This window comes from Cyprinodon variegatus, unplaced genomic scaffold, assembly GCF_000732505.1.
Source record: "Cyprinodon variegatus isolate N-32 unplaced genomic scaffold, C_variegatus-1.0 Scaffold576, whole genome shotgun sequence".
NCBI lineage: Eukaryota > Metazoa > Chordata > Actinopteri > Cyprinodontiformes > Cyprinodontidae > Cyprinodon > Cyprinodon variegatus.
The window spans coordinates 313277-325209 of NW_015151029.1; the positions used below are offsets into that span (position 1 = coordinate 313277).

Consider the following 11933-nt stretch of genomic DNA (forward strand, 5'->3'; position numbering starts at 1 on the left):
AACTCTTCCGGTCTCCTTATTTTCAAGGACTTCGAAGGATCCAGTCTAGGTAGACCGCGTCCTTGGAGGACCCGTCCTAGGTTTTCGAACAGAGCCATTGACTGATGTTGGATGGCAAAGCCTGGCTTTCACTTTCCATTCTAATTCAACCACACGGTGTTGTGTCGAGTTGCGGTCATAGCGTCTTGCAGGCCAGTCAAGCTCACCCATACCAAACTTTCTCATTCATGTCTTTATGGTCCTAAGCTTTTATACTGAAAGAGTTATGTTGGAAGAGAAAGGGGCAATCCACTAAGTGGAATTGTCCCAAATCTCTTGGGTTCTAAAGCATATAGTTCCTTTTACTTTATTAAGAGGGTAAGCTCAGCTCTGGAAAAATAAAAAATAAAAACGAGGCCTAACCCTACCTCCATCATGCTTAACAATTACTCATTATCTGGCATCCTCTGAACTCGGACGTGTCAATAATATTCCAATAGTCCAATATTGTCACTCCAGAAAATGCTTGATCTAATCTGAGGGCTTTGGAGGTCTGTAGTTATTGACCACAAAAAGTTGGCAACTTCTTTGCAGGTCAACAAATGCTGCTCTGTCAGTTTCTGGTCCCTGCGTCTTTGTGGCTTCTTTGCTTTCATTCCCAATCACCTTCACTTTAAGACACCACTCCCAGTTATTGGTGGGATATTTAAGAGCAAAGAAATCTTACGATCTGACTTGTTGCATAAGTGGCATCCAATCACAAAACCAATCTGAAAGTCATGTAGCTCGGTAGAGCTACCAGTTCTTTAGCAAATGTCTGTAAAAAAAAAAATGAATAGATATTTGATTTTATATATCTGTGGCCATGGATCTGATTAGAATATCTGGTTTCACATATTTGGATGGGTGAGCAAATATTTAATGCAATATTAATGTATATTTGCTTTATTTCAATATTTCATTTGGTTTAGGTGAGATTAAACTCATAAGGTGATGCCTGAATTTCTCATTAGTGCTTCACGATGGACTGAAGGCATTTTGCAATTTTCTTGACACCTTCCTTCAAATGTCATTAGGATTATTTCAATTAATTACCCACCAACTTTCAGAGCATTGGAAACATAAAGCACAGAAATTATCTGAGATCCTTTTTACCTGAAGTAGAAAAAATGTTTTTTTCTTTGGAAAAGGGGCTATGAAATCCATCTTCAGCTCACCTGTTTCTATCTTCACTCTGTTTAGAGTTTTTCAGTAGTCGTAAAAGTTAGCTTTGCTTAAATGCGAGTTCTGATATAACATTTTCTTTAAATTTTTATATGATTAATTCACTCATAATGCAGTTAGTTTATATTGATGATTAACTCTAAGTGCGATTTATGCAAAGGTCCTATGTGAAATGCAGGGCAGATTTCCTACACTCTTTGATGTGTTTCTGATACAAACTATCTCAGCCTCTTATGCATGAAAACACTTTTGTCTTCAGACGTTTGATAAGACTTCTTCAATTTCTTTTTTTTTTTTTTTTTTTTTTTTGTGATAGCTGCTTGAGGTATTGAAGAAAACACTTATGATTTGATGTTCTCTCCCCTGAACCAGTGGAACCTCACCCCTGGCATGTCTGAATGCTATGCTGCACACAAACTCCCGTGGTGAGGAGGGCATCTTCTACAAAGTTCCAGGCCGAATGGGAGTCTACACATTAAAGGTTAGTTACACAGCAGACGGTTTGCAGAATGTGTTCGGTCCACTTTAAAAGGACCAGACCAGGGTTTCCACGGATCATTAAAAACCATTTAAAAGTCATTAAATTATTCTTTTTTAAATCAAGGCCTGAATTGGCATTACATTTCATTAAATGTGATTATTGTGGCATATAATGCTTTATAAAAAAAAAAAAAAGTTTATAAAAACAATTTCGACAGATATATCGCAATATATTTGCGCAAAACTGCTTCCGGTTGATCGTAAAGCCGTATGTTCGGAAAAGAAGCTCGAGGCGGAGAAAAAGCTAGAGAATGGGAAAAGGCTAATTTCAACAACAGTGGCTGGAAAACCAGGAATTCGGGACACGGCTGCAGCCTGTCAACGGTAGAGATGATGAAGGATTTTACCGCAGGTACATATGAGAGACATGAGTACTTGTTGATGGCATTAAAATGATTTCTAAGAGCATTAAAAAGCATTAAATTAGAGTACTTATTCCTGTATAAACCCTGCAGACCAGACCAAACAAGCAGTGTGAGAGGATGAGAAGGGATGGTCACTGATGTGGCTCTAAACACCAAAAGCTTTTGGCTCTTTTCCCATTCGACCGAAAGGCCTGGTCTAACCCCCTGCTGGAAGGCTGCATGGCCAATGTCCGCCACCACTGCGTGTCTGACGACGGCATCGCACTGGGTGAGCGTTGCCAATGTCGACAGGTGATGGAAATCTGTGAAGTAAATAGTGGAGAGCAAAATGGACAGGATCCAGAGCTCAAACGGTGCCTGAAACCTGATGACGAATCTCCTCTTCTCTGTGGATTATAAGGAGCTCACAAATCTCTCTATCTTGCTAGCGCTGTGGCATATTTCTTGAATGCAAGCCGAGTTGTTTGGGCTTGCAATCGGCGCAATGTGTAACGTCCGTAAGTCAACCCGGGTCTGGTGTTCCCACTGCACGCTGTTCAGAGCCGAGGTGAATTTAACGCAGGTCGTTTGCTGAGTCGCTTGACCCGGGTAGACACTCTTCAGTGAGCTGTTCCCACGGCTACTGAAAGCCGTTTGTTCCCGGGTTTAAACAAGTTTTTGGGCCAGTGTGAAAGGGGTATAAGGATGCATTCACGCCAAACGCAGTGTCTGCAGCAAAAGCGGTGAATTTATATTGTATCTCTTTGCAAACCTTGCTTCCAAGAGCGGTGAAGCTGCCAGCATTTAATTCCAGTCACTTCTGTCTCTCTTCTTGTCGTGGCAACCAATCATGGACTGGTTGCAATCGTGACGTAGGTGGAAGAGATTAGAACTGAATATACCAGAGAAAGTCGTGAATACTTCAGGTAATATAAATGTCTATATGTTACACTTTCAGAGCAACCATTGATCTAATCGCTTCTGACATTTACTTTGAGTAGATTGTGGCTAAATGAGATATATGCTCTATTGAGGAATGTTACTCATCAGAAATTTTGGGGGTATGTAAAGGTTAAGATTCAGACAATGATACAATAATCAGCTGCTGTGAATTCTTCTCTGTCTCTGTGTTTGTTAAATTCCTAAACCCCCTTACAGTGTTTGCCATCTTTATCGGTGATTCTCCTGTTCTTCTTCAGTTGGGTGACTGGATGTTCTTCTTTCTAGACACAGAAGGACATCTCAGAGGTGGTGAAAAAGCTGTCAGGGGAGGGCTCTGATGAGAGCAGTGACAATCTGTCTGATTCCCGAAGCTCAGAGAACAGCAGCACCGTTCCTCCAGAAGCCAGGAGAGGAAGGTGGATGCGAAGAGGTAGCATTCAGCTAAAAGTCTAGAAATGTTTTCAATATAATTTCAGTGTGCAATTTCCTCAGCATAAAATGTTCAAGCAGATCAATGTCATGAGTATCTCAGTTGCACTGAATTTAGAAGTTTACTTAAACTACACCTTTTACTTTAACTCTTGATCACATAAGAGCAACAGCTTTTATTTATTATTGCTGCCCAGTTGCTGTTTTTAGAAATACACTAAGTTTTAAAATAAGCCGTGTCTGAATCATCACACAGCTCGTTATTTATCTGTTTTAGCTGATTGGACACTTAGGTCTCTCATGTCAATAGGCGTTAACGCCTCTTCTCAGCTGTTAGGCTTTGTTGCTTAAACACAGGAAGCCAGCTTTTCTCAATACAAGTGGCTCCTCAAGGCAGTTAGGTTAGATCTTTTTATATTTGTCTGGAATACGCTGAGCATCCAACATGATGGAAAAAGGTGGGTTTATTTTTTACCTTGAGTTGCTTATAAATTGTTCCACGTTCAGCAGCAGGTAAAACATTTACATGCATTTTTACTCCTATGTTTTTCTCTCTTTTTTTGTTGTTTTTTTTTTGCTTTTTTAGGATCTGCTTTATTGGGATATTTATGTGATTAAGAGGAATTTTAGAGATAGCATTTTTTGTTGCTAAGTGGGGATTATTTAGTGTATTTCTACTTGAACGTTTCAAGCGACTGTTGAAACAGGAAACAGAATTTTCTCAGTGTAACCCGTGACCACTTCCTCATTATGCATGAGTCTAAAGCTGCCCTGAAATGAGCTACGTTTACAGCTGAGTAGGAGATCTGATGTTTTGTTATTGAGCTAATCTAAAGAGGTCAAATGCTGAAACAGCAGGGATGAGTAGAAAAGCTGTTTACCTGTCGGACAAAGAGAGCTTAATAGAAAACTGCTGAAAAGTTCAACCCATTTTTCACTAAGTGATATCCTATATAGGTAATGTAATCTCCCTCTTTGTGCAAATGATTGGTTTCAGTTTCATCAAAACAGCCCAGTTTGATTGTTTGCATACTCACCTCAGGAAATATAGGTTTGTGACGTCCTTTTTTCGCCTTTCCTGTTTTAAAGTCCCCTCCAAGCTGCAGTCACAGCCGTCATCTCCACAGCCACAGTGCTCATCGCCTCCTGTCTCCTCCAGCAAGCTCATCTCTCCCTCTCAGAAACACAGCAAGAAGGCACTTAAACAGGTATGCTTAAGTTCTGACTTGAATTTGTTACCAAGCAATGAGGCTTGTTTCTTAAAAAAACTTTGTCACCACTGTTTTACTTGTCACCGATGTAACATGAGTTTCTGCCACACCCTGTTCTTGTTTTTTGGCCCCTAAAAATATCTTACTGACCATCCCACTGCTTAAAGCGTAAATCCTCCCAGGGTAGGCATTGATATATATTTACAGCGCTAAAATATGTATTGAACGTGTGACTGTTTTTCATAGTAAACATTTTTCTAATATTTCTTGACATGAAAATTCTGTAAGGTGTTGTTAACAACATTTTAAGGTATTTGGATCTTCTAACAAATGAGAGCCACCCACCTCCTCTCTATCCCTTTGGATGGCAGTATGAAGAATAATCTAAGTTGTGTGTCACGACTAAAGGAGGTTTGAGTCATTTTAGAAAAGCTGTACGTATCAGTGTAGTTAAGCCGAACCTGAGTTAATGTGATGAGTAGGGGTGTAAATAATAATCGTTTTGTATCGATCCAACAGCCGATGATCCGATGCATCGTTACGTCCGCAAGAGAATCGATTCATGTTTTTTTTTCCCTCCGATCTATTTTTATGCATTTGCTCCTGGGCGTAATTCTACCTCCCGTGCTGCGGTGGCGCTAAACATATTTTGCCCTCCTACCTCGCTTCCTGGTTATACTCCTACAGCAGTGTGTCGCAGTGAGCTTGACACAGAGATCTTTGATTTATGCCCAATATTGAAGCGTGGTCTGCGCTACACGCTGTGGGTCTAGATACGGACGAGGCGGAGAGGAAGTGGGGACGAGTTTAGCCCGACGATGGAGGGACATGAGGGCCAAAAAGGGCGGAGATCCAGGTGGAAAAATGGTCCCAGCGTTCTCGCGCACCTCGCTCTTCTAGCGGGTCAAACTTCACGAGTTGTTTTCCGCAATTTCGGTCAGAAAAACAAAAGCTGGCCTCCTGTCTGCGGCGCTGTCTGCGGTCAGCTACAATCTGTTCTTTGCTGTTGTTTCTCAAAAAAAAATGTATAACGACATTACAGCTTTCATTGATTTATTTCAAATTTGAAACATTGTCTAGCCTATAAGGTGTAAAAAAAAAAAAGAAAAAAAAATTAACCAATTAATCGTATTGTGGTGTATTCTTGAGTATCGAAAATAATCGAATCGTTGGGTCAGGAAATCGGTACTGAATCGAATCGCCATGATGGATGTGATTTATATCCTAGTGATGAAACTGCTAGATGTAAATTCAATTATCCACTACACCTTATACATTATAGGAAAAGTTTGATTTAAACATGTATACTGATGATCTTTTCGCATTTTGTATCGTTTCTCAGTTTTATACTTCGTTACATTAAATCTGGTTCAAATACAACCTGTCTGTTCCTTGGAGGAACTTGTGCAGGAAAATAGTTTAGCTTGCTGGGAATCTCAGTGTAGGACACAGGGTCACAACAGTCCACTAAACAAACATTAAAAGGTAAAAAAATTGTCCCATAGTTTTTCTTTTAAGTAAATAATAATTGTGTTTGTTTGGTTAAAAAGATCTTTAAAAAAAAGAGGGGACTTTATCATTTGCTTTCAGGTTTGTTTTGCATTTGTTGAGTGTATATTGTTGCTATGGCAACAGTGAACTGGTGTAGAGAGAGTCTACTTTTCTGCTGCTGGCAAACTGCTTTCAGTAAGAGCTGAATAGGAAACTTCAAGTTATCTGTAAGTTTGTGAAAAGCAAAGTGAATATTTGAACGCTTTTTTTTTTTCTCGTTGAAGTTATGTGACTGCGTATGTAATCAATATAGGACATTATCGCACCTTGGTAATACATTTTTTATGTGACCTATTTTCACGACCATAAGGCGCACCGTACTAAAAGGCGCAGTCTCAGTTATGTGTGCCATTTCTGTATTTAACACACACATAAGGCGCACCGGATTATAGGGCGCGTTTTTTATATACAGGTACATGTCCTCTACTACGTTTAAATAACTCTACTGCGTATTTAAAAATAGCGCGGGAGCAAAACTGAGTATGATTGTGCTTTATTCATGTATTTATTACAAAGTATTAGTCGCAAGGAGGCGACCCGGCCAGAGGCTGCTGTTGGTGAGTGTGCCTTTTTTTACTCACCAGCTCAAAATGGAAAAGTGGCCAAACGGCTGAAAATCACATGAAATCGACGCGTTTTGTTGTCAACGCGTAGTTGACGTGTTCTTTACACGCTCTCAACGTGTTAACTACATGTAGCCGATTAAAAGGCGAAGACAACACGTTGACAACACGTAAACAACGCGCAAACAACGCGTTAATCACGTGTTGTTTACGTGTCAAAATTCGCGTGTTTTTAAACCAATCGGCCTTCCATATCCATAGCTCAAAACGCGCTGCAGGACCTTTTGCTGCGTCTATACACGCGTCAAACATTGACTTTGCATGTAAACTCACTGCTTCTGCTGCGCCTGCTGCGTCCGGTTCACACCGGTGTCGAGCTGTTGAATAACAGCAAGCACAGCGTTCATTTGTTTCATCTTGTTTTTCACATCGGCTTTGAGATGGGCACGCATGGAGTCACAGATTAACAGCGATGGTGATGAGTGGAAAAAAAACCACCTGGTCTCCTTACATACACCTGCCTCAGCCACGCTTTCATCATCTCCTCAATGAGGAGATGAGGAGTTCTGCATAAAGCACATACCTGTTCTTTTATACACAATCCATGCCCACACTTCCCCCTTTAACGTTCTCATGGTGGTCTCAACACCGTCCGCAGTAACAACACACAAAGGGCGCACGCACCAAAGGGCGCGCCGCACATTTTGAGGGAAAAAAAAGACGTTTATATGCGCCTTATAGTTGTGAAAATACGGTAATTTTTTTTTTTTGCTGTCTATAAGCATCACAGTATGAAGATGATTAAATTTGCTTGGCATCTTTCTGTCAGTTTTGATGACAGAAGTGGTGCATTAAAGTAGCAGTTCTGAAGAACTAAAGAAGAAAAATTTAAAAAGCATAAGTCTGTGCTTTGTCACGGACGCTTTAAACTATAGGATATCCTTGGATCCAAAGCATTTCATTGTGAGTCTGGCTGTATGCTGCTTGAAGATCAACCTATAAGTTTCAGGTTTTTTGGGGGGGGGGGTTTTGCTTTGTTTGGTTGCCATGGATTTAGCTTTATCTATCTTTATATATCAGCTCTGAATTGGTCCTTGTTCATTCAACAAATTTTCTTCAGCCTTGGATTTTTTTGTTGTTGTTTTTGTAAATAAGCTACTCTTAAATTATACCTACTCAACATGTGACTTTTGGGGGCAATCGGTCTCCGCCAGTCACGTGACATTTGTTGCTAAGACGCCATTTTAGGTGGAAAAAGCGTAGTGTAAATAGCTAAACGAAGGAGTAAAGGCCCGTTTACATAGCAGCCTATCCAAGATAAGTCATTACAGTTAACATAAGCCTGAAAACAGGGGCGGATTTAGGAAAATCGGTCTCCGCCAGTCACGTGACATTTGTTGCTAAGACGCCATTTTAGGTCGAAAAGGCGTAGTGTACCGCGCCCGAGGTAAACAATTGACGTCACTTGGCGGAGACCAATTGGTTGCATTTTAACTTCAGAATATCAGGGGATGAGATGAACACAAATGTATATCCTACTGCACAGATTTATACTAGATAAAATAAATGGAATAAAAAGGAAAATGTATTTTGACTTTAGAGTTATTAAATGCTTTGTGTTGTAATAGATACATAATTTTGGCATGAATGTCAACACCCAGGTCTTGCATTTTTCATTAGTTGCTGTGTGAAAGTTATAACAAGTTAGCAGCTGTAGAACATCACAATGTTGATCTTTTGAAGCTGAGATAAATTCACTTAATTCTGTTGACATGAAGACAACATTAAATGCATTGTATTTTCTAGCGTTATAACTTATTTAGGTGGTGTTTTATGTTGTAGGAGGCCCTGGGGAGAAGTTTAAAAAAAACATAGGATTACAAGGATTTGACTTTTTTCTTAAACTATTCAGTTTTTGCCTCTCCCTCTTTGTTTTTTTTATAGGCGTTGAAGCAGCAGCAGCAAAGGAGTCAGCGCAGACAGGGTGGCATGCCCGCCATCTCCAGTTCCAGGCTGCTACTAAAGACCATTAAAGACATGGCAGAAAACATTACAACAAAGAGTGGTAGGTCACAGCTATCATTCTGTCACATAGCACACAGATTTACATTACTACTTGATATGTAGGTACTCTTCTGTGTTTTGCACCATGTTTCATTTCATACAGTTATACATTTTCTGAAATTAGTGTTATGCTTCTCCTGGATGTCATTTTTTTTCTATTGTCTTTTCAGTCCTGTACAAACATGTATTAAGTAATTTATTGTTTAACTTTGTATTTTTACTTGTTTAGATGATTGCCACAGCTTACACAACTCATTTTAATGTATTTATATTAAGGTTTCCATGGTTTTTTAAACATCTGTGATGTGGAAAAAATTATAAATTCAAGGACCTGGAAAGTTCCTTAAAGACACCTGCCTTGGAAGTACTTGATTATTTTGTTGGGATTTGAAGTTTTATGCAGATGACAATTGCTGTAGCATTATTGTCTATTTATTCCGCAAAGTTAGACACATTTGTGTGCGCCATCTTCTCTCAGGTGAATAGATGGATGCAATGTGAAAAATTTTGGAAAATGAAAATTTTAGGATGCATTGCAGAGTAGCTGAGCAGAAGACGAGAAATTGACAATCTGCCAGTTGCAGAGTCTGCTTTACACCGATCAGTGGAGAACATAAGCAAAGCTGCATTGTCCAGCCGTACTAATCATGCAGGGTTCCCGCGACTCCTTAAAAAGTCTTAAAAGGCATTGAATTCTTCAAAATAAAACTAAGGCCTTAATTGGTATTAAAATGTCTTAAATCAGTCTTTCGTAGGTCTTAATTTTTAAAACGTCATAAATAAGATTATTTTTATTACGATTTATTTTTTTAATCTAAAAAAAACGTTAAAATTTACAATTTTATTTATTTTTTTTATTAAAAAAAATAACGACTCGCCATTATTGGTTCCGTCCCGTTACGGGAACCAATAAAAGCGTTGTTGCGGCCGGGACATTTGGGAGATGCACCATTAACTTTTTGTCTGGATAATATGAGCAAGTGTAAATGTAACAAAAATTGTCTCCAGCCAAGAGTTTTCTGCACGGCTAAAACCAGGGAACATACATGAGGCTCAGTGGATTTTGTGCAAGAAGCGATTCAAGTTCGGAACGATGGGAATTAAGGCAGTGGAGTCGCACATGCGAAGCGCAAAACACAAAGCGTCAAAATGGAGTTACGGAGAAACAGCCGGTATTTCTCAGTTTAGTTCCACCCTTGTCTCTGCAACGCCTCCACTTATCACCAAATCAAACACACTAAGAAAACCATACAAAGAAAAATAGCTGCAAAAAAGACTTGGCACTGGTTATGTTGTGGCTTTAAAACTGATTTGTTTTGTTCCCTGCTAAAACAAAGTTTGTGAATTCAGTTAAATAATTGTTCAAATATATCTGTCATTTGTGTGTTTTTAGCTTTCTTCCTGTATGGGAAGCTTTTCAATATTTGACACATTAGTGCAGTGGTTTATGTTAAAATAAACCTTTGATTTAAGTTGTCGTAAGCGGGTTTTTCTTGTGAATTTGGTCTTAAATTTTTATTTCAAGTGGCATTAAAATGCCTAAAAAAGTCTTGAATTTAACTTGCCTTATGCTGTAATGATTAAAGTCTCAATATGTGGTGGTAGCCCGATACTTGTTGGTATTCTTTAGCTGATTAATTTTAATTCTGATATGATTAGCTTCCCTTCTGAAAAAAAAAAGCGCTGCTGTGTCAAATCTACTATTTGAACAATATAGAACTCCATGGTTCTATATTTTATGATGCAAAGAAAACAGTGTTCTGCTGTTTGATTTCTCTGAGGGTGTCGAATTCTAACTGTGTTGTTGCTTGCATGTTGGTTCTTACAATAAAAGATGATATTGATGCATCTTAGTCTCACTGCAGAGTTTGGCTTAGAATTAAATGACATATTGATTGAGGTTTAGCTTGTTATTAAATTCAAAGCCAGGCCTACATTCAAATTTATGCCGCGCATACTATAATATACTATTTATATTATGTCACCATGATATTAGTAGGTTTGATTCAGGAATTGCATAGTGTTAAATATGTATTTAGGGATTCAAGCTAGTTCAGTTAGCCCTGATATCTGCAGCCTGAAGGATAAATAAGATCATTTGTGAATGAAAATGTTTAAGCAAAATGGTTTGCAGTATAAAACTAACACCAGTGGAAATAACCCGCTATGATTCTGAACAAGCACCATTTAACCTAAAATTACATCAGATATATACATTAGTCCTTGATGGGTGTCCCATGGATATATCTAGTGATGTCCAGATTGTTTTGAGGCTTGTGTCTCTGGTATATCGCAGGCCTCCAGCCAAACCTCCCTGTGGTGGCTAAGAGACACTCACTGCAAAAACCATCTAGAAATAAGTACAAAATTTCTTGAAATAAGTGTATTTACCCTTAATTTTAGTAGGTAAATAAGACGATTTGCCAATGGAATCAGTATTTCTACTCCTAAAATAAGACAATTAGATAATATTCACTTGAAATAAGACAAAGGAATTTTTTTTCTTATTTTAAATGTAAATTGTCTTGTTCTATTGGCAAAGTGTCTTACTTATCACCTCAATTCAAGACAAAATTCACTCAATTTAAGCAAAAATAACTCATACAGATTTCCATTTTTTGCAGCTAGCCCTCCAAATTTAGAATTTTGGAAACATGGACTTTAAAAAGTCCTTGAATTCAATGTTATCAAAGGTTTTTAAACCCTGACGTATTTACCATTTTTTACCATTAATTTGTCCTGCAAATTGACCAAGTTTTTCTGTTCTGTCCAAGCAGATTTGTGCCACCCTGTTGTGCCCAGAAAAGTCCCCCAAAGGTCTGGTCGTCTCAGTGCAGGTAGGTCAAACAGAAGGTAGTGTTAGATTTTTGTTGATTTTGTTGTTTTTTTAGGTTTAGGAACCACTGAACTGGTTCAATAGTCTATCAGTTATAACCCAACTGTAATAATTCTGGTGCTGTTGAAGACATTTTCTACAAACTGTAGAAGCCATATGATCAAAACGGATTTATATTTGGGTCTCTATATGTTGATATATTGACGCGGTATCGATCTATTTTACTAACAAAATCTCACAAGAATTTGCA

The 11933-nt window shown here is 38.6% G+C and overlaps 1 protein-coding gene across 2 annotated transcripts in view; it reads left to right on the forward strand.

The window, feature by feature from the left end:
- The window catches only part of asxl2 (additional sex combs like 2, transcriptional regulator), a 29854-nt gene that overhangs the window by 10155 nt on the left and 7766 nt on the right, over positions 1 to 11933 (forward strand). The window contains exons 3-7 of one of the 2 annotated variants that reach the window (XM_015392168.1): positions 1576 to 1684; positions 3315 to 3459; positions 4548 to 4666; positions 8728 to 8848; positions 11625 to 11684. In XM_015392168.1, coding sequence (XP_015247654.1) covers positions 1576 to 1684; positions 3315 to 3459; positions 4548 to 4666; positions 8728 to 8848; positions 11625 to 11684 — 554 coding nt within the window. Of the gene's footprint in view, positions 1 to 1575; positions 1685 to 3314; positions 3460 to 3809; positions 3917 to 4547; positions 4667 to 8727; positions 8849 to 11624; positions 11685 to 11933 lie in introns of those variants that run through there. The other variant, XM_015392169.1, reaches the window with a different exon arrangement.